The sequence below is a fragment of the Dysidea avara genome, chromosome 6 (assembly GCF_963678975.1).
Source record: "Dysidea avara chromosome 6, odDysAvar1.4, whole genome shotgun sequence".
In the NCBI taxonomy this organism is placed as follows: Eukaryota; Metazoa; Porifera; class Demospongiae; order Dictyoceratida; family Dysideidae; genus Dysidea; species Dysidea avara.
This window is the reverse complement of record NC_089277.1, coordinates 35930225-35954534: the sequence shown is the minus strand read 5'-3', so window position 1 is coordinate 35954534 and position 24310 is coordinate 35930225. Positions and strand designations below refer to the sequence as shown.

Sequence of the window (24310 nt, the reverse complement as noted above, 5' to 3'; positions counted from 1 at the left end):
GAATATATACGTTTCAAAAATCCTGGGTATCATGCATCTAAACCCCATGAAAACTCTGTTTTATCATCACAGCCACATGGCTTCTTTTTGTTGCCTTCGCTAACACTTGGCTTTTGCACCAGATATCCCTATTTAAAAATGGAACTCAGATAATGAGATTAAAATGAGAGGTTAGCTAACAGGAAGACACAGTGGTGTAACTAAACCCGGGCCCGGGTGTCAGCAATCAAGTCATGCCCACGGAATAGAGTAGTAGAAAAATACTATTTCACCAAATAATCGATCTAGACCTTGACAACAGCACACATTTTTGGCTGCAAAACAGCTATGTTATAGTGAAATCACTTCAAACAACCAGGTTATCGGTATAATCACCTCTAGAAATAATTATCGTTTCGATAATTCCACTACTGTAATAACTTTACTTGTGAATACGACTTCAACTTATTGCACTGGGCCCTGGTGTCGGTACAAGTCTAGTTACGCCACTGGGAAGACACTTCTGATCTTGTGATAGTACAACGTCAGTTGACCAGCTGACAGGACTCCTATAACATGTACAGTACTTGGTAGCTACAATTGATGACACATTCAAGTAGTTACTAAGAAGCAGATGCACTTATTACAGAAAATATATCAATATGGTAGCTGAAACGTCTCTTGTATTTGAGGGACAATAGAAGTAGTTAAGTCAATTGAAAAGATGTAGACACTACTATAATCACTCAATAGCCATCACTGAAAACACAAGATAGTCAATATGAAATGTGCCATGCTATACTTCTCCAACAATGGTTACTACAATGAACTACATACCACTGGTATTATGGCGACAATACTGATGACAGTAAAAGAGTTGTGGTCGCCACTCCAGATAGCTAATAACTTTTGATGAGGAACAAAGGATGTTACTAGTCTAGGAATAATAGGATCACAAATTTAGCTATAAGGTATATGTGGTAATTAGAGTCACTTAATTTATAAGCATATTCACGAGTCACCTAATAATGTGCACCCCAATTTTTCATAGTACCTGTAGGCAATGGTGTAACAATAAACAAAAATTTCAAATATTATCCTACCATGTGGTGGGCTGTATGGTTTTTTTCTCTTTAAAGTACCGTACGTGCTTCCATTATGAGTCAGTATATATGTTCACAGAGTAATACTGTCTCAGATTAGCCACCTCACCATGTAGTGCATGAAGATAAAAACCCAGTCAATTACGGTGTTTTGAATGTCATTAGGAGTGTCTGTAAATATTTCCATAACATTTACCATAATTGGTATGTTATATGGATTTGTCAAGATTTGTGCTTAGCTGATTACTGTCAATGTTGATCTGAAGTATATAGCTATTTTCATTTCTTCCTAAACTTGGACATAGCTATTTTAATCTACTCAGTGTATGCGACCCTTAATAATCCTTAACCCAGCATACCAGCATCTACGTTACATACAGGGGACACATTAGCTATCACAGAGACTCAGAAATATTTTATTTAAATACTAAGCTAGCTAATTGAAATTAACACTCACTGGTTTGACCCGTCCCATAACAGATCCCACGTGGCTCATGAATCAGATTAAAGCCTTGCTGACGCCGGGAGCTCGAGTTGGTGACCTCTAGTATTTCTCAGTATCAGCCTCGTACAAGATGTCCATCACATTGTTGGCTATTCTATTGGTGTTGATACACCATGCACATAGTCAATCGTGTGTGGCAGACACGCAGCATCCGGCGTGCACGTGTACGAACACAGATGGGAAGAAGGTTGATCTTACAAGTATTGGAAGCAAGAAGTCATCAAAACCACTGTTAGTAAGAATATGAGTTCTGTGTGATATGTAGCTAGCTATAATGTGTTTCGACTGTCAGAAAGAGACTTACGTAGTTTTTACTGCCTACGCCATGCAGTATCACGAATATGACGATCTCAGCACTTAGTCATTATCAATCGGCCTATACCGGCTGGGAATTTTCAAATTTTTTAACCATGCTATTCCCTTCATCTGTTAGAAAGTGCTTGCCCACCGCCTCAGAGAGGATAGTTTAGACCCTTTTCAGGTAAGGCTGCTACCATAGCAACATCTGCCATTTTAGAGTACAACCCGTTTTGAAACCCTGGTAGCATGGGAGAAAGCGTACGTTTAACCAGGTCAACCTTTGCTGTGGAATGCAGAAGAAGCTCTACTTCCTGGGTATTGTTTTAGTCTTATAGAAAACAATGCTACCAGGGTTTCAAAACGGGTTGTACTCCAAGATGGCGTATGTTGCTATGGCAGCAGCTCACCTGAAAAGGGTCTATCTGGCAAGAACATCTACAGAGTACGTGGCTGGATTCAGTTACTGAAGTAATCTTTCACACCCTTGCCATGCCCACACAGGCCTTTTGAGGTCATGCTTGTGGTCACATGTGTCTGAGGCTGGGACTCACCCACATTTGTTAACACGTTTTCATCATTCCATCAATGATGGTTTCTCTCTTCACAGCTATTAACTGTACATAGCTATGCGCAGGAGGCTGGTACACCAATGTGTGGAAGTTTGAGAGCTTTTAAACCACACTATAAACAATTGGCGTGAAAATTGAGCAGTAACTGCTTCCAGTATTCTTGCTTCCTTGATCAAGTTACTTAATGCAATATCTCTAAATGTTGTAACCTCCAGACATACGTAGCTAAACAAACAAATTAAGGAAGTGTGAAAGTTATGGGGTTCGGCTTTTCTGTTGTTGCAAACCATGGTTCATGCACCTGAGAGTCGTGTAGACTGTTTTTATTATGGTGTACTAAGGGGGTACAGTATCTCCAACCTGATTTTGGTACGCTTAACGTCATAATGATGTTATGGAGAGGGGTTCATCCCATGACATTATTAATTTTTATTAAAGCAGTTATAGTATAAACAGCTAGAAAGAGAGAAATTGACATGATTAAATAGCTATACTGTTTGAAGACTATGTTTTTAGGTAAAGGATATAATGTTTTGTGCCTCTATTGCCAATGCATTGTTTTTATAGTGTACTGTGATGCTAAGGGGGGGGGTCTGTGCCCCCTGCATGCACACCAGCTCTCAAGGTGCCAGCGTTTTTTTTCAGTGAGCACATCAAAGTAACATTACAATGTCACATGATGGTATTCACAATGTCAGTGAATACATTTACACTAAAGAGGATGTCATGTGACTTACCCCATATGGTGACTTGGTGGGTGTGTACATGGTGGTGGTCAGTATATTTTACTTAACCACTTGAGGTAATCAAATTAGCTATGACATATGTCAAGGACAGGGGAACACCTGATATAAAATTTATAAAAGTATGTCAATAACATCTGTTATAACTACCCTTTTAAGCTGCAACAGCCATACAGGTCCACTGTTAGTTACCCACATGAGGATCACATTTTTTTCTAGCTGGTGGTTTGTGTATACATGTGCAACTGAAGCTACTGTAGTTAGGTGCCTTATAAAAAGATCAATTAGAATAATAATTTTTCTTCTATAGACAAGCTTACAAAAAACATGTAAAACCATACACAGAATAACACAAACACCATCATACACAACTCAAGCTTTCAGGGACAAAATCAATGAACATTAATTACTACAAACTAAATAAAGATAAAGACAAATCTTGGGTATACAGTCATGTTTATGCAAGTTGTGTACACTGTGTTGAGATTGATACAAGTTTTGTGTAAAAAATTCAGTACATTTTAATTCACTATATCATTTTCTGACAGTTTTTAGTACTTTTCAAATGTATGTGCAGCACATATGGTAATGGTTTTCTGTTTATGGAAAAAGTGATGGTTTAAGATATATGCTATATTATACAGCTTATTTCCCCGTTTGTTGCTGTGTAAACCATTTAACATAATAATAATAACACTGTAACTTGTTAGTTAGTAGGACTGAAGTCTTGCTTGTAGTTTTACAAAATAGTGCACTTCCAATGTATCCAGTCACTGACACAAAAGAGTTATTTTGCTGAACTGGGACTTAGTCTTCACCACCATATACACTTTCTGACCCTCACTAAACACAAGACCCAGATGTCATGATATTTGCTGAGTTGTCTCTAGAGCTGATTTACAGTAAAATGTAAGACAGTTGTCATTTACAATTCTTTTGTTAATGATATCACCTGACGAAGGATGATTTGTTTGGATTTGAAATATGTCTCATTGGTTGATTTTCACATCATGAGTTATAATTATTGTAGTACGACTGAGTGTGACTGACAATGGTCTAATTGAAATGACACTAAGAGAACACTAAAGTGTGGCCACCTGACCACCTTAAGCATGATTTGCTAACAAAGGTTATTTCACCATAATAATATTATTAATTTCCTTGCACCTTGATGGCCGGGCATACATATCAGCTGGATATAATTTATTATATATGCATACCTAAAATTTTCGATTATGGGTCAGCAGCTAGTATGTTCGTTATGTTCAGTTACAATGAACGGACATATCCTAGAGATATCACGGAGAATGTTTTAGTCAGTGCTATTGAAAAATGTATGGAGTTCGCTAAAGGCCTAAATAGGTAAGCTTGCTTGTAGAGAGGTTAACTCCATGCAGAGTGGTAGCTTCATGATGGGGGCATATCCATATTCGAAAACATGCAGAAACGATCTGTGAATAAGCTGTAGCACTAGTTCTCACCTTACTTTAGCCAAATGTTTTTCAACTTGTAGGATGGTGAGGATAACACAACGGTCTCAGTCTGAGTGATTTTCATGGCAAAATCCAAGTCATGCATCCGAATCTCATGAGTATTAACTGATCCCCACAATTGATTTCAGCTTTGGCGTCCATATAATCACTGCCCAGTTGTAGCATGATTGATTTTCAGATGCTACTGTATAAAACAAATGGGATGAGTTCTCGTTAGTTCTTGCACCTATTAGGTGAGTGCACCCCAAGTGATATATATCACTTATACCACGGCTGCTTGGGATTTTGCTGACATACATCTGCAGCCCTCGGGCTTTGGGTGTATATATCAGCAAAATCCCTCGCAGCTGTGGTATAACTATTAAATGTTGTTAATTTCTAGTAGGTATAGTGTTGTCTTTTACATGTTATGTATGTTGTTATAGGTTTGACAAGATTCCTAGTGGTGTAGATAGCTACAAATACTCCTACAACCCTTGTTACCCCTTCACTGCAGATAGTAACTGCAATAATGTTGCTGTAAGTATGCATGTATACACTAGATTATAATATATACAGTTAATCTTCGTATTCCAGTCTTTAGGCCAAAATTTTCTGATCTATTTAAGCAAAGGTAGGTCACTTTGCACACAAGCGACATATTTGAGGGATTATTTACAGTAAATGAATTAGGCAGATGACCTGAACACAAGAGAGACTCCTTTGCACAAGCTGTATTTCTCTCTCTATTGTATCTCCTGAGTTATCAAAGTTTCAATTCACAGTATATTTGCACACGACATTCTATCAGTAAGACCCATTTAATTCTTAATTCTTAATTACAATTCTCCAACCATTAGAAATTTCAACTTAGATGTAGCTGCTACATATGCAAGTATAAGGAAATATTAAGAATTTTAAGTTTGATTAGAAAAGAATTAATAGAAAAAAGCAGGGAAACATGTGAGGTCACCTACACCTCAGATCTACTACTGGACATTAAATTGTAATGCCTTGATCACTCTATACCCATGCATAACTGAATTAGGGATTAAATGTCCACTAGTATATCAACAGGTGTAGGTGACCTTCCTTAAATTGTTATACTTATTTGCTTACTTTTTTGTAACATTATTATGACTGGTGAACCAGTGTATACTGCATCAAAGGAAGGATGGCGCCAGAGGTAACATTTTTGATTGAATGTGCACCCCAACTATCAATTACTGACTTGAAAGTGAAGTGGCTATCACGCTTTGCTTTCAGCTATGTTCAGCTTGTTACACAATGCTACAAACAAAGAACAGTAGGAGAAACGCCTCTGCAATTTACCCAGTTGCCACGAAGACGATTCCCAATTACAAACGTAGGGAATCCAATTGCACTACCACAAATCAACACCTGCTAAGAATTGGGACACAAAGGAGGACAAAGGTAAGTCCATATGCATGCATTGTACATACTGTGGTGTGCCAAAAGGCACCTGTCATGCAGAAGCGATGTCAAACAGTAAAAAAATCAAGCCCGTAGCCTTAGCTGTGCTTGTGTGAAGGCATCAGTCAGTTATAGTCAGTAGAAAATTCCATTGAATCAAATTTTAGGTGAAACTTTAAAATTTTTTTTAGCATTATTGCATTTAGTGTCATACATACTGAAGGTACTTCTGGACTTGACTTTACCAGGAGCTCATGTATCATAAGTGCTGCACCTAACCAATACTACCAAGTTGCCAGTTTTTGGGTGATATATATTTGGCCAGAAAGACCCAAACCTTCATGATCCCTAATGTACAGTACTACTTACTGTATGATAGTCAGTCTACAATTATCTGAGTGTCATTTCTTGTTAATAACTGGCCAGCTGCCCAAACACATGGTAGCACTACAATGCCCTTAAATGCTGGAATTGTTTATTCAAAAAAGCATTGCAGGCAAAGAACAAGCAAATTATGAGGCTTAAAAAAAGTATTAGTATGGACATTGCAGGCACGTAAACATGTTTACAACTTAAAAACATACTTGCTCCAGTACAAAACCATGAAAATGAACACATGTTCATCTCTCTGATATGACTATATTTGGGTGGTGAATGAGAAATTACTATACAGTAGGTATGTAAGTCTATGAGTTTTGGAGTTTTATGCTATAGGCCACATATCAATTGATAATATGTGCAAAATAGTTACCATAGGCACAATTTAAGTACGTATAACTGGAAGTGCCACAATTACAGTATTAGAATGTATGTTATATTGGAGAACCAGACCTTACTCTGTTACTCTTACCTTACTCTGAATCATGGATCTGTCAGACCTTTCCCAGACATTTGAGGTCAACCTTAACCAATAGGCCATTTCATTTTTGGGCCTAAGGTATGCAATCAGACTAATTACTGATGATGTATGCGCTGGAGTACATTCTTCTGTGAAAATACTCCAAACCTCAATAGGCTCAATACATTTTTACCTTTTTAAAAATTCTGTGGTTGTGTAACCGTACCGTATATTCCAATATACAGTGTACTGTTAAATAGACCAAAGCCTGCCCTACACACTGGTGGTGGTCTGGGATTAATCTGTCAAGGCAATCTTGTGTAGTGAAGCGATAAAGTTAATTAGTTTTTTAGTAAGTTCGCTACTACCTAAAGTGTTAATTCACATTACAAAGAAGAGTCCTTACCAGTTTATTGTATTGTTAAACCTATCTCTTTGCACCAATCACATATATCAATAGCGCATTTTGACCACAAAACCATGTCAGCATTATTGCTTCACTATTCAGGATTGTCTTGACAGATTAATCCCAGACCACCACCAGTGTGTAGAGCAGGCTTTGGTCTATTTACTAGTACACTGTTTATTAGGATATACGGTAAGGTTACACAACCACAGAATTTTTAAAAAGAGCTAAAATGTACAGGAGCCTATTGAGGTTGTGGTATTTTGGTTGACATAAGGTACTCCAGCAGTCAATTAAGAAACCCTACAAAGTTAATGGATACTTCTACCAAAAATGAAAAGGCCTGGAATGTGTAAATGTCCTGGATTTTGAGTAACATCATAAACTGGTTTATAATTAGTTTTGCTTTTACATTTTTATACTATACACAGATGTGTCAGCACGTTGATGAAACCACTTCTTATTCGCTTGGGACACAAGAGTCTGCTCAGTTTGTGGATGATACTGCAACAGGCCTGAAAATTACATACAGCGGTGGAACTGATGACAGGTATTAGCTACTGTTAATGTAGTGAAGTATCCGGCTCATGTTTGCCCACCTACTATATAAGAGGCTGTTACTTTTGATTAAATACACAAAGTGTGCCATATAAGGATTCTTGTTCAGTAATTTTGGCTGATTTTTTTTTTTAAAGTCTCAAATCAAATACGGTACTGCTCAAATGTAATGTCATCTCGGGAGAGTGCAAGCGATTGACAAACATACTAGTTAAAGAGCACGGCACCTGTTTCGCTTGTGGGTATTCATACAAGATGATTACTCAAATGGGTGCCATACCTTTTAATTAGCAAGTTTTTAAATTGCCAGCAGTCTTGAAAGACAATGTGGCAGTTGAGCAGTACTATATTTACTCACCCTAATACCACAATCAAACACGTGTGCTCTCCAATTTACAGTTACTCTCAGACAATATTTTAATCTATATAGTAAGCAAATTTGGATGTATTTAATCAGCTTTATAATAACATAACAACGTCTTGTTTATGGTGTTAATAAACACTTATATAGCTACGTAGGTATATTGTATTTTTATTTTTAAGGATGTCTGAAGTAACACTGAAGTGTGACCAAACTGCCACAAAATCTGAACTGAAGTTTGATGAAGAAAGTCCACAAAAAACCTATGTGAGACCTATATAATGACTTATACTGTGATTGGTTGCAAAAAGTCTTTGCACTTTATTATGCTAATGTATTGCTGTGCTGATGAGCTTTCCCGGCTATAGCTATAGCTTAAACCCCAGTGCGTGGGAGTATCAAAGCGCCGCGCTGGGTTATAACTACCATACAGCTAGACAGAGCGGCGCTGCTACTGTACGATATATTAGTTATCACCCAGTGATAACTAACTTATCACCCTGTTGCGGAGCCACTCAGTCTCTTTCGTGACATCATAATAACCGCGAATGGCATTGTTTACTGATGGAACAAAGAGCCAAATAAGGAAATATTGATATAAAACACACCAATACAGCACTTAAAACTACCTAAATCTTACAAGAAAACTGTTAATCCTTTACACAATAACACTACAAGTTACCAATACGATAGTTCAACAAATGTCAAGAATAGTACGTGACGATTTCGCTCCAGCAATCACTCCCAACGGTCACTATGGTGAAGAACTAACTTCCTCTAGCTTCATTGTTCTATCTTGGACTATGGTAGCCACTTGTTGGTCTTTATTTTTCTCTTGCACACCACGCGACACCACCATACCAATTTCTGACGAAGGCGAATCGTACCTGGAACCACTGCTTCATAACACCGCCCTTCGCTACAGTTTGTAGGCAGTATGTAAGGTCTCTCTTGTAGCTACGAAGTAGAATCTCCACACAATTCGGACGAAATCTTGATCACAGTGACAGGAACTCAAACCGGAACTTAATTTACTATCCGTAAACTTCTGCGCACTCCCGCGCACTGGGATATAAAACAGTTATATCCCGTATACTCAGATGATATCATTGTTATTACACTCGTCCTCGGCTCCGCCTCGGACTCGTGTAATAACAATGATATCACCCTCGTACCGGGATATAACTATAACTTACAGTATGTGTATTTATCTCTATTGACTGACTGGCCATAACAAAGTGCTAAAAATATGAGGTGCATTGTAAAAGTACTATTGCTTGTAGTAATGGTTAAAATATTCCAATAAACATATTTTCATAATTAGCAATGTTGAAGTTTCTTGTCAACATAGCCAGATTATGCAGATGTCCTGAGTTTCAGTTCATAGCAGGGATGCACCCACAGCAGCCTTATCAAGTACTACTCAAATAAAATAGTCACTGCTGCCACCCATAACCACTACAGATTCACCTCTGACATACACAAGTTAAGGCTCTACACACATTTCTGTACTCAACCATGTCTTTTGTAGCCACCACTATGGGAACATCACTGCCATAGCAACAGGTTCCACTGTACAATGTTTTAATATCATGTCAAAATCTGTGTGTACTGGCTGTAGCTTTCTCACAGGTCTCTAGTGAAATAACAAATTTCTCGGTAGAAGGTATTTAACTATATGCAGGTGTCTAAAGGGCTTGTTATGTATCTACCCTATAGTTTATATTATACACACATTATTAATTTAACACTTAAAGGTGCATCAGCCACTACAGTGGCAAAATAAAAAATGCATGAAAAATGCATGATGTTTAAAAATTATTTTACTCACAGATATCAAACAGTACGGTCGTATTGTTTAAGTAGGGATCACCTGAAATGACGCGCACTGCCAAAAATGCTGCATTTTAAATACCAGCTTAGAAACGTCTTCAATGAATATCACTTTTACGGAATAATATTAGTCCATCTAACATCAAATGTAGCATTAAAAACAAGAAACATTTACTGGCTGCCGGATATGTGACCCACTGAGCGAAAACCTGACTAGTTTGCATAATTTCGTTTTTGGCATTGAAATACATTGGGTAAAAAATGCATATTAAAAAATTAACTTGACATGAGTTTTAATCGCTTTAGTAAACAGTGAAACAAGACTTGAATCAAGAAAACTAAGTGACCAATGGATTCACCTGTTAATGGTGAGTAACAATATCTTTGTTTCATTTCAGTGCCATGAAGCAAACGTAAGTTATAAGCGTTTGTTTATGTTGTGGTAAAATATAACGTAAACGTCGCTGTTTCTATGTTTAAACAGCCTTTTTGCTTAAATTCATGGGTGTATGTAGGGCAAAAACCATACCTTGCTTAATTCCCCAATTCATTATGAAGAATGCCCATCTCCATAGCTTGTTTCTTTTGTGAGTTATGATCGATTAAACAAGCACCTGTAATTTTTTCCCATGTAGTCACTGTACAAATCAATTGTTTTGCACTTCCTGCTGTCTATCGCTATAACTCCACAACTATTCACCAGATAAGGCTGAAACTTTGACAGCCCATTAGTATTTCCCTCTGGATAACAAAGAAGTTATAAAAAGAAGTTTCCCTCACTCACTCACTCACTCACTCACCCACTTACTCACTCGCTCACTTACCACATTTGCAAGCCTAGAGGCCAAACGAAGCAGCGCACAGCCACCATTTTCCGCTACAATAACAAACTCACCAGTGGGATGTGTCTTTGGGTTCCGAAGAGTGTGTGTCCTCTGCACCTTGTCTTTTCTTTTATCTTCAATCAGGCTGCTTGTCTTCTTCATCCAACGAAACTATACCGGGGCATTAATTTTCTGTATCAACACTTTCTTTAAGCAGCATGATAGATGCCACAAAATTATTTAAGGCACTTAGACTACGCTACTGTTCGGAGGTACCAGTACTAGATAGCTATACCTGCATTTTCACGTTAGGTCACAAGATCACACCCATTCTTCTATGCATGCATTATGGATCTATTGATCGAGACCACGATGACCATACCCCTTTTACGCTAGCTGTGTATTTATAACGGAATAGTGACCACACACCTTCAAGTTGGTAGGCTGACTCAAGATACTCCAAAAATTGATCAAAACCACAATCACCACACCCCTTTGGGGGCAAGCACACATCTTTGCAGGCTGACTCGAGATACTCACATGTTTATTGCTAGCTGTATGCTTTAACAAAAAAAATTAAACAGACTAGTATATAAAAATTATAAATTTAAAAATGAAGTAGGGATCCAAGCGATAAAAAGTAGTGAAACAAGAGATGGACGATGGTACGTAGCTATTATAGCATTACTTAGTGGGAAATCCCTACTTTGGCATGGTATAACAATTACGTACTTTGTTTTCGATGCCAAATTAGGGATTTCAATGCTGTAATAGTTACCATCGTTCATCTTTTGTTTCATTTGCTTTTATCCCTACTTCATTTTTAGATTTATAACTTTTAATATACTAGTTAGTTTCTCTATTGGTTTCGTGGTCTTCTTCAACTGATTGTAGTTGAGAATACTCTCAATTGACAAGAATAATACCAGTAGCTCACTTGAAGGCTATGCTCATGAAGATGACAAGAAGGCGATCAATCTTAGTGATTTTGTTTATGACTAGAATTTACAGAGCTAACAAACTAACTCTTTGTGAACACTACATGAGTTACACCCTGTGTTTAAATTGTAGGAAAGGAACATTGCAATTGGTGATCATTTAGCAACGTTGTCCTGAAAGTTTAAAGTGCAAGTCTGTGTGACCTTCCGTATTATGGATTATTGATCAATGAATATCTATAGCCACTATAATGGATTATACTATGCGGATACAGTGCACACATTATTTTTGTAAAGTTTTGTATAGCTTTAAGGGTTAATATTGTTTTGTTACAGAAATTCACGATGACAAGCAAGTGTAACTGTCCAGGATCGTGCTCTAGTTCAAGTGGCGGCAATTACAAGAGTGAAGGGAGTGATCCCGGGATAGTGGGAATTGTTCTATTATCAGTGTAAGTATGGTAATATAGTATATTGTATTACAAAACGTATTTTTTAACCACATTCTGGGAAAAAATCACTTCATATATTCTAAATACAAAGATGTAATTATATTCCCGTTGAGGCAATCCTGTCAGCTGCCTTAGTAAAATTACGAATTTCATTAAAGGAATTTCATATGTATACTCTAATAGAGCAGTCAGATATTTGTAATACAGAGCAGTCAAGCCCAAAGAAAACAGTCACATGTGCTTTTCCTGATATTTGTTTTTGGAATGAGCGTACATATGTTTTAAAAATAAACTGAATCATGGATCTTGACAGTAATTTAGCTCTAAACCACTGTAACAATAATGTCAAATTCATCCTTACAAAAGTATAAGAAGTAATGGCATCTCATTTAACCATGAGTATTGTGTTCCCACCAATTTCCTATTTTATATAATAACAATATTTCAATTGTCACAGTGTTTCCACAAACTACATAATTTGTGGTAGTCTTTGCTTCCTTTTTCACAAAAAGAAGTTTGCAGTTTGTTTGTTAAATAATATTAGTAAATGGACATGTACCTACAACTTGCCAGCCTTGGGCGTGAGCTTGATTGTGAAACATTACTATGCACGAAACATCATTACTATGACTTTGCTGCTGGAAATAATAATTACACTAAATAATTGCTACTATACTGTATGTGTACATGGTATTATTACCTGTACATAATATTTGTGACCCAGTCTGGGAAAACCGGTCTTACCGCCCATGTCAGCAGATTTGATTTTTCACCCAGGACACAAAGCTACATGAATAATCTATCTAATTCCACAATCAAAATCAGTTAGACTTGAGTGGTCTGGTTTTGCTGGCTGCTTTTCCCAAGCCCAGTGGTGATCTGTATGTGCGGTGTGGGGCCTTAATGGAGCTCTGGTCAGCCTGGGGATGGCTGTATGTGGCTGTACAGCTCTGTGGTGTTGAATAAGTACTTCTGCTGTGAATTTCCTTTCATTTAAGCCAATTTTGAGACCAGAATGGCCCAAAACCTGTCCTAATTCATCCCTATGCCATCCTTTTCAATTTTTGAACACCATATTACCTGCCTTCCAGGCCTTCTGCCTCCCACCCCTTTTGAATCTCGCCTGATACAGTCAACTTCGGTTTAAAAACTATCTAAAATGGCGGGAAACTTAGTTGTTGGCTACTTGCACAGTGGATGCTCTGGAAGGTAAGGAATTGGTGTAAAACATGTGAAAATTTGGTACACATAGCTTCAACCATACAACACACTAAATACTTAAACCGGCACTTCTTGATACTTTTAAATAGGCGATAAGACCGGTTTTCCTAGACTGGGTCACATATTTTGTAGTAATGTTTTCTGCCATCAACAGGTTAGTTATAGCAATTGTAGTCTACTTTGTGGTTGGTATGATAATCATGAGAGTGAAGTTTGATAGGACTGGATCAGATATTATCCCCAACAAGACATTCTGGATGAGTTTACCATTTCTTGTGAAGGTGAATAACATTGTGTAATGATGCTTAACTGTAATGTTACAAAAGTACACACATTCTCAAGTTTTGGGTAGGGATGTTCAAATAACACATCTGTGTCATGAGTATGGGGACTGTAGGCCACATCTCTGACAAGCAGTGCACCCACAACCATCAGGTGGTCTTCTGATGGATAACGTTTTACATAATAAAGGATTATGCATGTAAGGGGTTTGCATCTCACTCAGCTCAAAATAGATTTATGCACATCTTTCTGCCTTGACATGTACAAGTGTTAAGGGACGTATTCTGTGTTCTTCAAAATATGTAGTCTTACAGATCACAAATTTTGTCATGTATAGCCTGAATGGGGAGGTGGTAACACATTAGCTTTCGATCTGGATGAGGGGATCTGAGGGTACATGATTTTAATGAACTGCGCACCTTAGGATTCTCTGAATGCTCAAACACATGGTGCAAAATACTTAAATGCTCAACTGCACACCATTGCTTACAGACAAATACAAATCAGCAACTTTCAGATGCTTGTAAATTCCCTCCTTGCAAATGTATTCAGGGTAATCAAGTATGTGGTGTTTAACTTATGTTAGCATAACTTGTGAGGTGTGTACTCTCAGCTGATTCCCTGAAATTGTTTTTACAAAAATTGTCCAATGATAAAGTCAGTGGAGGAGGAAGTAGTTGATGTGAGGGGGCTGTCCAGAGTAGAGAATTTCTGGCAGCAGGTGGTCTGGGGGGCACAGCCTCCTGGAAGCTATAGCCATTTTAGAATTCACAATGTCTCAAAGTTTACCAGAGCTGTAAGTATGATTTGACGTATTTCAATGAGAATACCAACTGAAGTATTTAAAATGAGTCAATAAAAGCCAAGTGCAGCACATTTAAGTACAATACAGCATTTAGAAACTTGAAAATACTTGGTACAGTGGTAGGACACCAACTCTCAAAGTAAGAGATCAGTGGTTTGATTCCCACGGTAGGTAATTTTTTTTGTTTTTAGACCACTTTTCGGAACACGTTTTAATGAAGTGGTTTGACTGCTCTATTAGGGTATTTGAACATTCTATTGGAGTATATTAATCTTTTCCCAGTTTTCAACCGCACTTCAAGAAGAAGAATTTCAACGAGATATCAATCTGAGGGAGCCTAAGCCCCACCCCCCTTCAGCAAACCGAAGGAGGACTTCAGCCCCCTAGCCCCTCTCATATGGAAAAAGTAAAGATAAAAATTAGGGGGAAGTAATTACATGTAACTAGTTAAGGTGTGCATCAATTACTAAGTCTTTGTCATAGCATGAGGGGGTTAGTGTGTTCCACTCTTTAACAGTTCTGTGTTTTACAGTTGAGAGAATTTGTGTAAACAATTTGATAGATAAACTATTAAAAATTTGAGAAGACACTTCTGTGTGTAATACTATGCTGTTTGTTTAAATAGTACTTCTTTAGCAATGCATAGCAACATAATAATATTAGGGAATTACAAAGTATTTCATAAATTATTAAATCCACAATCACAATTGCTAAATTAATTCATAAAACACAAACCTATTAGTTAATAGCAGTATTATGCATACGTAATTGATTAATTCCAGATGAGCTAGCTGCATGGTGCCTGGCTTTTAGAAGTAGCACAGCATCAACTTGTTTGTACCGGATTAGACTATTTCCCCCTTTAATTGATTATTTAAAATTGTTAGCTCTGTTTGAATAGACCATTCGTGCAAGCTCGGAATACGAAGCTAACCTGACTTCAGGTTTCAGCACAGTATCCTATAATATAGTGGGCCTGTTTTTAGGAATTATCATGTATTCTGCAAGGTATAATGTGAGTCTTGATGTGACAGTATACATGATACAGTAGCTACAATCATAAAAGATATCTATGCAAAAAAAGCCATCCAAGCTATAAAAAAGGATGCAGCCTTTGAAAATCGTGAAAGAGTTGTGAAATCATAGGTGGCGGCCAAGAAATGGCTGCAGTGATGTTAATGCACGTAGTTAGATTGGAGGCAGATAATTACAGTGTTGTTGAAATTTGAATTTTGTTTCTCTGGGTATGCATGCATATGGCTACTCGGCCTTACATATTTCTACTGTATTACTACTGTATTACTACTGTATTACTACTGTATTACTACTGTATTACTACTGTATTACTACTGTATTACTACTGTATTACTACTGTATTACTACTGTATTACTACTGTATTACTTCTACAGGATGGAGTTGTGTTCACATTCACTCCTTGCTTAATGCTTGTGAGACGTGACAAGCAAGGCTACTCCACTATGAACAAATCATGATGTATTGAGGTGGCGCCTCTCCAATTGACTCCACTTGTTTATAGATTACCTACACAGCCATGAGTGGATGTATTTTATTAACACTTACACTTATTGTATGTATACTTACATAATTTGGTGGTGATATAGCATTGTTAATATAAAGCTTAATCCCTCAATAAGTATGTTTGAGATGGTGGTCATACAAGTAACTTCCTAGGCCTGGACTACATTTTGAAACTTTTCTGATACAGCAATTACACAGTTTCTGTACATTATAACATGGGACTACAAAGGTTTGCATGTTTTATACCATTTGCTCTATTTTTCATCATATATAGTAGGGACCACAAAGGAGTAGGCGTGGTCCATGAAATAACATCACCCAAAAGACAGCCTCAGACGACGATGAGGCAGTATTGGTTAGGTAAAACTAAGCCCAAACAAGCTTTCAGATCGACTAGAAATGCTTTCAACAAGTTGCTACGGAGTTTAAAATTTTTCTGTTTAATGGAATTTTCTACTGACTGACTGATGCCTTCAGACAAGCGTAACTTGGTAACGGCTAAGGCTACGGGCTTGATTTTTTCACTGTTCGACATTGCTTCAGCCCGAGAGGTGCCTTTTAGCATACCGCAGTACATACAATGCATTCTTCATGTATTTATCAGTGTCCTCCTTTGTGTCAAATTGGTGGTAGCACATGATGGCTTCCCTTCATAACAGAAATCGTCTGTATTTTTCATAGTGGCTACTTCGATTGCAGAGGTGTTTTTAAAACTGTTTCTGCTGTGTAACGGGTCGAACATAGCCAACAACGAAGTGTAATGGATGCTTCACTTTTCAGATGATAATTTATATATGTAACTGGGGCACACGACACCAACCCTTTCTTTTGGTATGCGTGGGTTGCAGAGATGCTTTTCGAACAGCTCTTGATTCGTACTGCTGTGTAAGGGGTTGAACATAGCTGACAACGAAGCGTAATGGATACTTCACTTTTCAGACGATATAGCTGGGGCGCGCGGCGCTATTTCAAATGCGGTATGCATGGGTTCACCAATCATAATAATATTATTTACAAAGAAAAGTTAGCAAACAAGTATTTCAAAAATTAGAACTTTCAACTAGAGTAGGGACCATAGCACATCAATAAAAAGTACTGAAACAAGTGCACCATATTAAATCACAGTAAAACAATAAGAAGTGTTATATCCCTACTGTGCTTTTCCATTATGGTATCTTGAGCACAGTAGGGATATAACACTTATTGTTTTGCTGTGATTTAATATCGTGCACTACTCCAACTTGTTTCGGTACTTTTTATCAATGTGCTATGGTCCATACTCTAGTTGAAAGTTCCAATTTTTTTGAAATACTTGTTTACTTTATGTTTTCAGTCCTTTTCCAACTAGCTGTAGCACAACTGGTTAAAATTGGTAAGAAATAATGCATATTATATGACAAGGTATTAAATCACGTAGCCTTTGATAGCCCCATACAAGTTACAGTCACACTGTATCACTATGTATAACACTTTAAGACTGAATCTGGAAGAAATTCTAACAAAACTGCTAATGAAGATATAGGTGGTCTTAGTAATAAGACATGCTGCACACTTTAGCTAAGAATTTGGGACCTACTTGACATGGTCACTGTAATGAGGTCATGAAGTAAACCTTAGCTACATTTGGGACCTATACTTGACATGGTCACTATTATAAGGTGGTCTTATTTATGCGTGAGGTCATGAAGTACACTTTAGCTGCGTTTGGGACCAACAGTACTTGACATGGTGAGGTGGACTTATTAATGAGGTTATGAATGGGACTGGTCATTATTATGAGGTGGTCTTCTTGTTGAGGTCATGAAGTACACCTTGGCTATGTTGTATTTCTAAACAATTCATGACAACAGTGCAAGAATTGAAACTTCAGCTGAACATGTTTAAAACTTCGTATTAGTAGTTAAAGTTATAGCTTTGTAACTAAGATATTAGTAGCTTAAGTTGTAACTTGTGTAACTGGTTACAATGATTTTTTTAAGGAGAATATTACTTCATATTAAGCCACATATGAATCATTATAGCAAGAGTTCATAATATAGTAGTGACTATATTATGAACTCTTGGTTATAGTGGGGTGTCTGGATTCAGTGGAATGGAATGGTGCACTGGAATGGAACAGTACTTTGGTAATTTCAATTGGTGGTCACCTCTTTATAAAGACCGTTTTACTTTGATGTTTAAAATGCTGCTATCTTTTTGTTTTAGAGTGTATCCCCATAGAATGGTCTTATTGATCAGTTGTGCGCCACATGCCTAGAAAAGTCAGGGTGATATCTGATTTGTAATACAGCAATATACCCCATGCATAAACAGTTTGGCTGTATAAAAGTGACATCCCCATCAAACTAAACGTAATTGACAACTAAGGGAGCTTTTATTTGGGTGAGGCCAAGAAATACTGACACATAACTTGCTATAATTTATAAAAATGTGGTCCTTTATCATTGACTCATACAGTCTTGCTGCATTCCTAATTAATTCCCTGTAACTCTAATTGGCTAGTAATTTAGTGGCCTTTTTTCTCCTCTACAATGCTGGACTATTGAGAAAGTTACCAATTCACTAGCCTATTAGATTTACAGGGAATTAATTAGGAACACAGTCAGACTGCACAATTCAATGATAAATTATACTTAGTTTCCGGTATATATTGACATTCATTTCTAGATATTAGTTCCTTTAGTTGTCAGTTGCTTTTAGTTTCATGGACACATTTTTTTGTGTATAGCTAAGCTGCTTTTGTATGGGGTATATAGCTATTACTGTATTGTATCATAAATCAGATATCACTGGCTTTTCAAGACATAACATGTGACACACAATTCATCAATAATACTGTCTTATAGGGCACTAAAACAACAATTCAGATATTAAAGTAAAATGGTCTTTGTAAAGAGGTGGTCTTTGTTAGAAGGTGGTCTTTTTAAAGAGGTGACCACTAATTGAAATTACCTAAGTACTATTCCATTCCACCATTCCATTCCACTGAATCTAGACGCCCATTATAGTGACTATGTTAAGTAGCTAGGCTGGTTATCAGCATGGTCAGCACCATGCATCTATCAAATTGAGGTATTTTCAACACAGCACATTCTCTAAATCCTTTGTCCCAGGGAAGTTCATTTGGTTACTAAGGTAAACAAATTAGACCAGTTGCTAAGATAAGCTAGGTGGGATGTGAAGCATCTTACCTATATCTTTTGTATACCAGCACATATAGCAGTGATTTGATTGGTTGTAGATAAAGTGTCAGACATTTGAATAAATAATTTTGAAATATTTTAGCAAATCAAACTACAAATGAGCCAAAGTTCAAGAACTTTGGTAATCCCATCCATGAATTGTTTAATGTTTTTTAGGGATCAGCTCAATGTGTATAGAACTAGCACATTGTCATCTTGTAGATCCTCAGCATAATATGCTATATTATATAAGTGATACTTGTCTTGAGTTCTGGTACTAGTACATGTAACACCAACCCTGGCCCACAGTATGGTTGGCCTGTTGATTCAAGCCAGAATGCTGACACATTAATATCACTGAATGGTGTTAAATATTCAAGACCTATAGTAACTTGAATGTTATTGAGGCATGAACATTCTTGTTTTTGCTGACATGTGAAATGTCAGCAGTGTGGCATTTATAAATTCAGTGATACACAACACTTTTGTAAAGAAGCATCAGAACAGATGATGGAAGAAAGTCAGCAAAAAAAGAATTCAAGAACTTCTGAGGGAGCTGTAGCTCCAATTGCAAAGAAACAAAAGCTACAAAACTCTTCCCTGGTGACTCAACTAAACAACATGCTGTGCTGTGTGGTGTGCCGTGACCTTCCACCATCTTCAGTCATGCAGGTGAAAATGATAAGAATTTTTTTCTTATATCAGTTAGAATCAAATGTGTACCTGATTTATGCTCGTGGCTATAAGATAAAAATTTAATACTGTGATATGAGCAAAATTTCAGTAGTAAGTTATTGGTGATTGATTAGAATTTAATAACTCCTTAAGTTGCTTATTTTGTAAACTGAATTAGACATCACGAGCTTTATTGTATGAATTACTTGTTATATTTACAACCTACTACTTTTCATCTCACTTTAGTGTAATAATGGACATCTGATGTGCATATTCTGTCACACCAAGCTGTTAGCAGATGCCATTCTACAGGAACGGACAGTAGTGTGTCCAGTTTGTAGGGTTACCATTGGGAATAGCTGTGTGAGAAGCCTGGTGGCCCAATCAGCACTGGCTGAACTTTTGTCACAATGTCCAACATGTAGTTTAGAGGTCAAAAGGAGTGAACTGGCAGAGCACCAAGCAAACCAGTGTAGTGAGACGTATGATACTACTGTAATGTTAATTTATATCTGTCAAACTAAAATGTATTTTTAAGAGGTTATTTATGTAGAAACACTTATAATTACACATATAGCATCTTTTCATAATGAGTATTACATTATTTTTGTATTTAGGGCTTGCCTGTGTAAATATCACATTCTTGGCTGTGAATGGCAAGGCATACGGAACTCACTACAACAACACGAAGCTAGTTGTGAATTTCTCACCAAACCACTAGATGAAATGATTACTTGTGTACAAACAAGATTAGCAGCTAAAAGTAACAACAGCCTAATGAGGTTTATTCGTGAAGATGCCACCCAAGTGATGGGTAAGTTTTTAAAAAAGTGAAAAATGGAATAGTATATATGTAGCCCTATGCATTTTTTTTTGCACTAGACAGACGGTGATAACAAGCAACTATGTATAATTATTTTATTGTGTTTGTTCCTTTATAATGCTACTAATTAGCGAAACGTTTGCTAGATCTGTCTTGATATCTTTCTTGACATATACATGTACTTAGCATGCAGTATGTACGGAGGTGATATTATCACACATTGTATTGTACAAACCTGTTTTTCTTTGCAGATGTTCTTGTTTCCCATGTTGAACCTGGAATGTATCGGAGCAACGATTTTAAAGTTTTCCCTCTTAGCTGTCAGCTAATGATAAGCATTAGAGATGGTGGAGAAACTGGACCTTGTAGTTTGTATTATCAGTTAATGGCAAAAGGTGACAGCCAAGAAGATACGATGGTAGAGTTCACAGTAGTACAGGGTGTCATTAAGAGCAATGATAAAAGTGAAACCAACGTGTTTACAGTTGAGAAAAATGGTCGGTGTCGATCCCCTGAATTCAAGTTAGATATTGATATAGCAGGAATTAGTCAGTTACTATTGTCTAAAAACGCTACATTTAGACTTATTATTTCAGTGTTAAGAGCTTGAGATCAAAACTGACTATGGAACTAATTGTCTGTAAATTCTGTAAAATTTACTATTAATTGCATAAGTTACAATAATTACAGCTTTCTGTATTTATCATGAGATTTTGCATTGATTTTAAAATAATCTTACAATTGCAATCATGATTTTTTGTTATAATAAAATGACACCTCATGTTATGTATGCTGTAGCTATTTAGTGCTCTTCATAAAGGAAAACACTGGTAGATGTGGAATCTATTTAACTTATGTGGAAGCTACATATACACAAATTAAAACATGTAGCCAAGATGTGAAAAAGGTGCAGCCTTAAAAAGCTTAGGTGAAAAGTTGTGAAATCAAAAGTGGTGGCCAGCTGCAATGATGTTAATACACAGACATTAGAATCAGTGGTGGATCTAGAAATTTTCAGAGGGGGTTTCAGATTTCACTCAAATTCAGCCTAGATGTAAGTCGAAGACCAAAAACAAAAAAAAGGTCACAACCTGTATATAACTCGTGGCGATTTTATCGCTGGTCACTGTAAAGCATTAATACAATACAATACAATCACCTACACGACGACTCGTCAATAAATTTGGGGCGCACGCTATTTTCAGAGGGGTTTCAGCTGAAACCATTGCAACCCCCCTGTATCCGCCACTGAGAATTTATTTCTTTTCTATCTAATAGAGTGCAGAACATTTTCAAATTTTTTGAGGATTTGTAATAATGTACATTCCATATAGAACAGTTTAGAGTTTCCGTTGGTAGCTACATTCTGAAATTGTAAACGTTTGAATCTAAGGTGGAATTTCATTTACAAGGTAAAAATTAAGTGAGGATGTATATATCGCACAGCTAGCTACTGTCTGAAGAAGATAACCATCATTAACAATTGTGATGAAAAGATGTACAACAAAACAAATAGGCATGTGAAACCTCGGACAGCATGCGAACACAAAAAGTAGAGGACTACACTGTGGGCATGGCAAGGCAAAAACAACAACAACAAAAAACTAATTACTGTAATTACAAAAATAAAACTGTCTAATTTGTGCACCACTCTGTACAGTTTTGTGCTAGAAAAATTCTCTGAGAGGCAGAGATACTGGCAGAGGCAGCAGCATCTAACCATTCCTTAATAACGTGCTTCGAAATCCTTATATCAGCTTGAACAAAGTTTAACAAACGAGATAAATTCTTGATGGAAGACACTTGAAAATGACCAAGTACCGTGATTTCAATGGTGTCATAATAGTTAGCAATATTTAGGCGATCAAATTCAGCCAACAGCTGCAGATACTCAGTTTTGCTCTGCTTCCTATTGCGAGCAGACTGGATGTGATGGATGGAGTCCAGAGGGCATGTTAGTTCCAACAGAGTGATGGAAGAACTCTGGGAATTATATATTACAATGTCTGGACGGTAGGATGTAATAGAGCAGTTTCAAAACCATGGTAACCAAAAATTACGCAATGCATGGACACACCCAAATCGCAGACATGCCAACCTAATGCGTGAGTCTCACTCTTTGGCTAGTAATCTCACGCTCTCACGCCTGACCCTCTGTTTCTCACTCTATTAGCTTAGTTCTCACGCATTTGTCACGCCTGATCTGCTTCATCATTAGCCCTGTACTTAAAATTGGACAGCCCTGTACTTATTTTTGTACTTTGAGCATGCAGCGACTTTTTTTTTTTTTTTTTTTTGGTCTTCACTACCAAAAATCCTGGAGCTGCACTGGAGTCTGGTCCACATTAGTCTCGCGTGGCCAGACCCTTTCCGCGCAACCGCTTATCGATTGGAAATTATAAGCGCCGCGCTACAAGGGTCTGGAATAGTTCACGTATTTAAAAAAATCTACAATCCCCAGTGGTTGGGGAGTGTAAATTGGCTCACGCGATCCCTTAATCGCCAAAGTGATCTGATTACTGAAGAATGAGCTGAAGAAGGCCTCTGGGGATGACGAGTATCGACCCGTGTAGGTTTTTCCTTCTACCTACTACTGAATCTTCAACAAGTACGGCTGAATAAAGACAAACAAGCTCAGTTCATCTCGAGTTACAAGGAAAGTAGGCGAAAGGTTTTAAGCGGATTTGCCGATCAAAACAGACTAAAGATTCAAGGGAACAACGTTGCATTTTGTACCTTTGTATCTTAGGTATTACCCAATCAATCAATTGTCACCAATAACGTGTCGAAAAATTTCATGTTCATGAACTATTCCAGACCCTTGTAGCGCGGCGCTTATAATTTCCAATCGATAAGCGGCTGCGTGGAAAGGGTCTGGCCACGCGAGACTAGGTCCACATTGCTGGTAGTATTTGAGGTCTCACTCCTAAAATTGTTCAGAGGTTGGCATCTCTGAAATCGCCATGTTTTTGTACCAGACTGTTTCATGTTGCAAGTTGAATTCCTCGCTAAATTCATGCCAAGACTTATTAATACGTAAGTAAAAGAGATGCCAGTGATAGAATAAAGCATGTAGGTGAATTATTACGCATTAAAAGATCCGTACTGCCTCCCAACAGGGTAGTTTCGTAGGAAGGAGAAATGCGTAAAGATGGATTTGGCCAAATTTCGACCTATTCACTGCCCAAAGGTGGTTAAAACTAGGGGAAACCTGCAGTATAGGTCTTTATCCAGCACCACAGCCACATCGAGCTATCCCCGAGTTAGCCAGAATCGCTCATGTGCTGGGATTCCCACTTCGTGAGAAAAATCAGACAGCAAAATAAGACCGCTAAAGTTTAACTGATGGTTGATTTCGACAATAAAACTTAACTCTAGCAAAATTCACCACTAAGAGTCTTCTTTTGCTGGCGTTTTATCACAGTTTGGTAGTACGCCATCACCGGTCTCGTGCCTTTCAGGAGCTC

General features: G+C 37.4%; 2 protein-coding genes across 2 annotated transcripts; both read left to right on the top strand.

Annotated features, from left to right (window-relative positions):
• Positions 1–1548: 1548 nt before the first annotated feature.
• Positions 1549–16267, top strand: LOC136257989 (uncharacterized). The gene is made up of 7 exons (XM_066051288.1): positions 1549–1818; positions 5118–5211; positions 7781–7899; positions 8451–8535; positions 12200–12315; positions 13691–13817; positions 16034–16267. Exons 1-7 carry the CDS (start codon positions 1658–1660, stop codon positions 16115–16117), a joined length of 786 nt encoding a protein of 261 aa, XP_065907360.1. The 5' UTR covers positions 1549–1657; the 3' UTR covers positions 16118–16267.
• Positions 16268–17506: 1239 nt separating this feature from the next.
• Positions 17507–21542, top strand: LOC136258031 (zinc finger TRAF-type-containing protein 1-like). Its single transcript, XM_066051335.1, has 4 exons — positions 17507–20017; positions 20267–20502; positions 20638–20834; positions 21095–21542. Exons 1-4 carry the CDS (start codon positions 19853–19855, stop codon positions 21451–21453), a joined length of 957 nt encoding a protein of 318 aa, XP_065907407.1. The 5' UTR covers positions 17507–19852; the 3' UTR covers positions 21454–21542.
• The last annotated feature ends 2768 nt before the right edge of the window (positions 21543–24310 follow it).

Excerpts from the sequence above, each read along its gene's own strand:
- LOC136257989 (XM_066051288.1), top strand. The coding sequence starts at position 1,658 with ATGTCCATCACATTGTTGGCTATTCTATTGGTGTTGATACACCATGCA. Across the intron at positions 8,536-12,199 it reads AAAGTCCACAAAAAACCTAT|AAATTCACGATGACAAGCAA; the intron begins GTGAGACCTATA and ends GTTTTGTTACAG. Across the intron at positions 13,818-16,033 it reads GTTTACCATTTCTTGTGAAG|GATGGAGTTGTGTTCACATT; the intron begins GTGAATAACATT and ends TTACTTCTACAG.
- LOC136258031 (XM_066051335.1), top strand. The coding sequence starts at position 19,853 with ATGATGGAAGAAAGTCAGCAAAAAAAGAATTCAAGAACTTCTGAGGGA. Across the intron at positions 20,018-20,266 it reads CACCATCTTCAGTCATGCAG|TGTAATAATGGACATCTGAT; the intron begins GTGAAAATGATA and ends ATCTCACTTTAG. Across the intron at positions 20,835-21,094 it reads AGATGCCACCCAAGTGATGG|ATGTTCTTGTTTCCCATGTT; the intron begins GTAAGTTTTTAA and ends TTTTCTTTGCAG.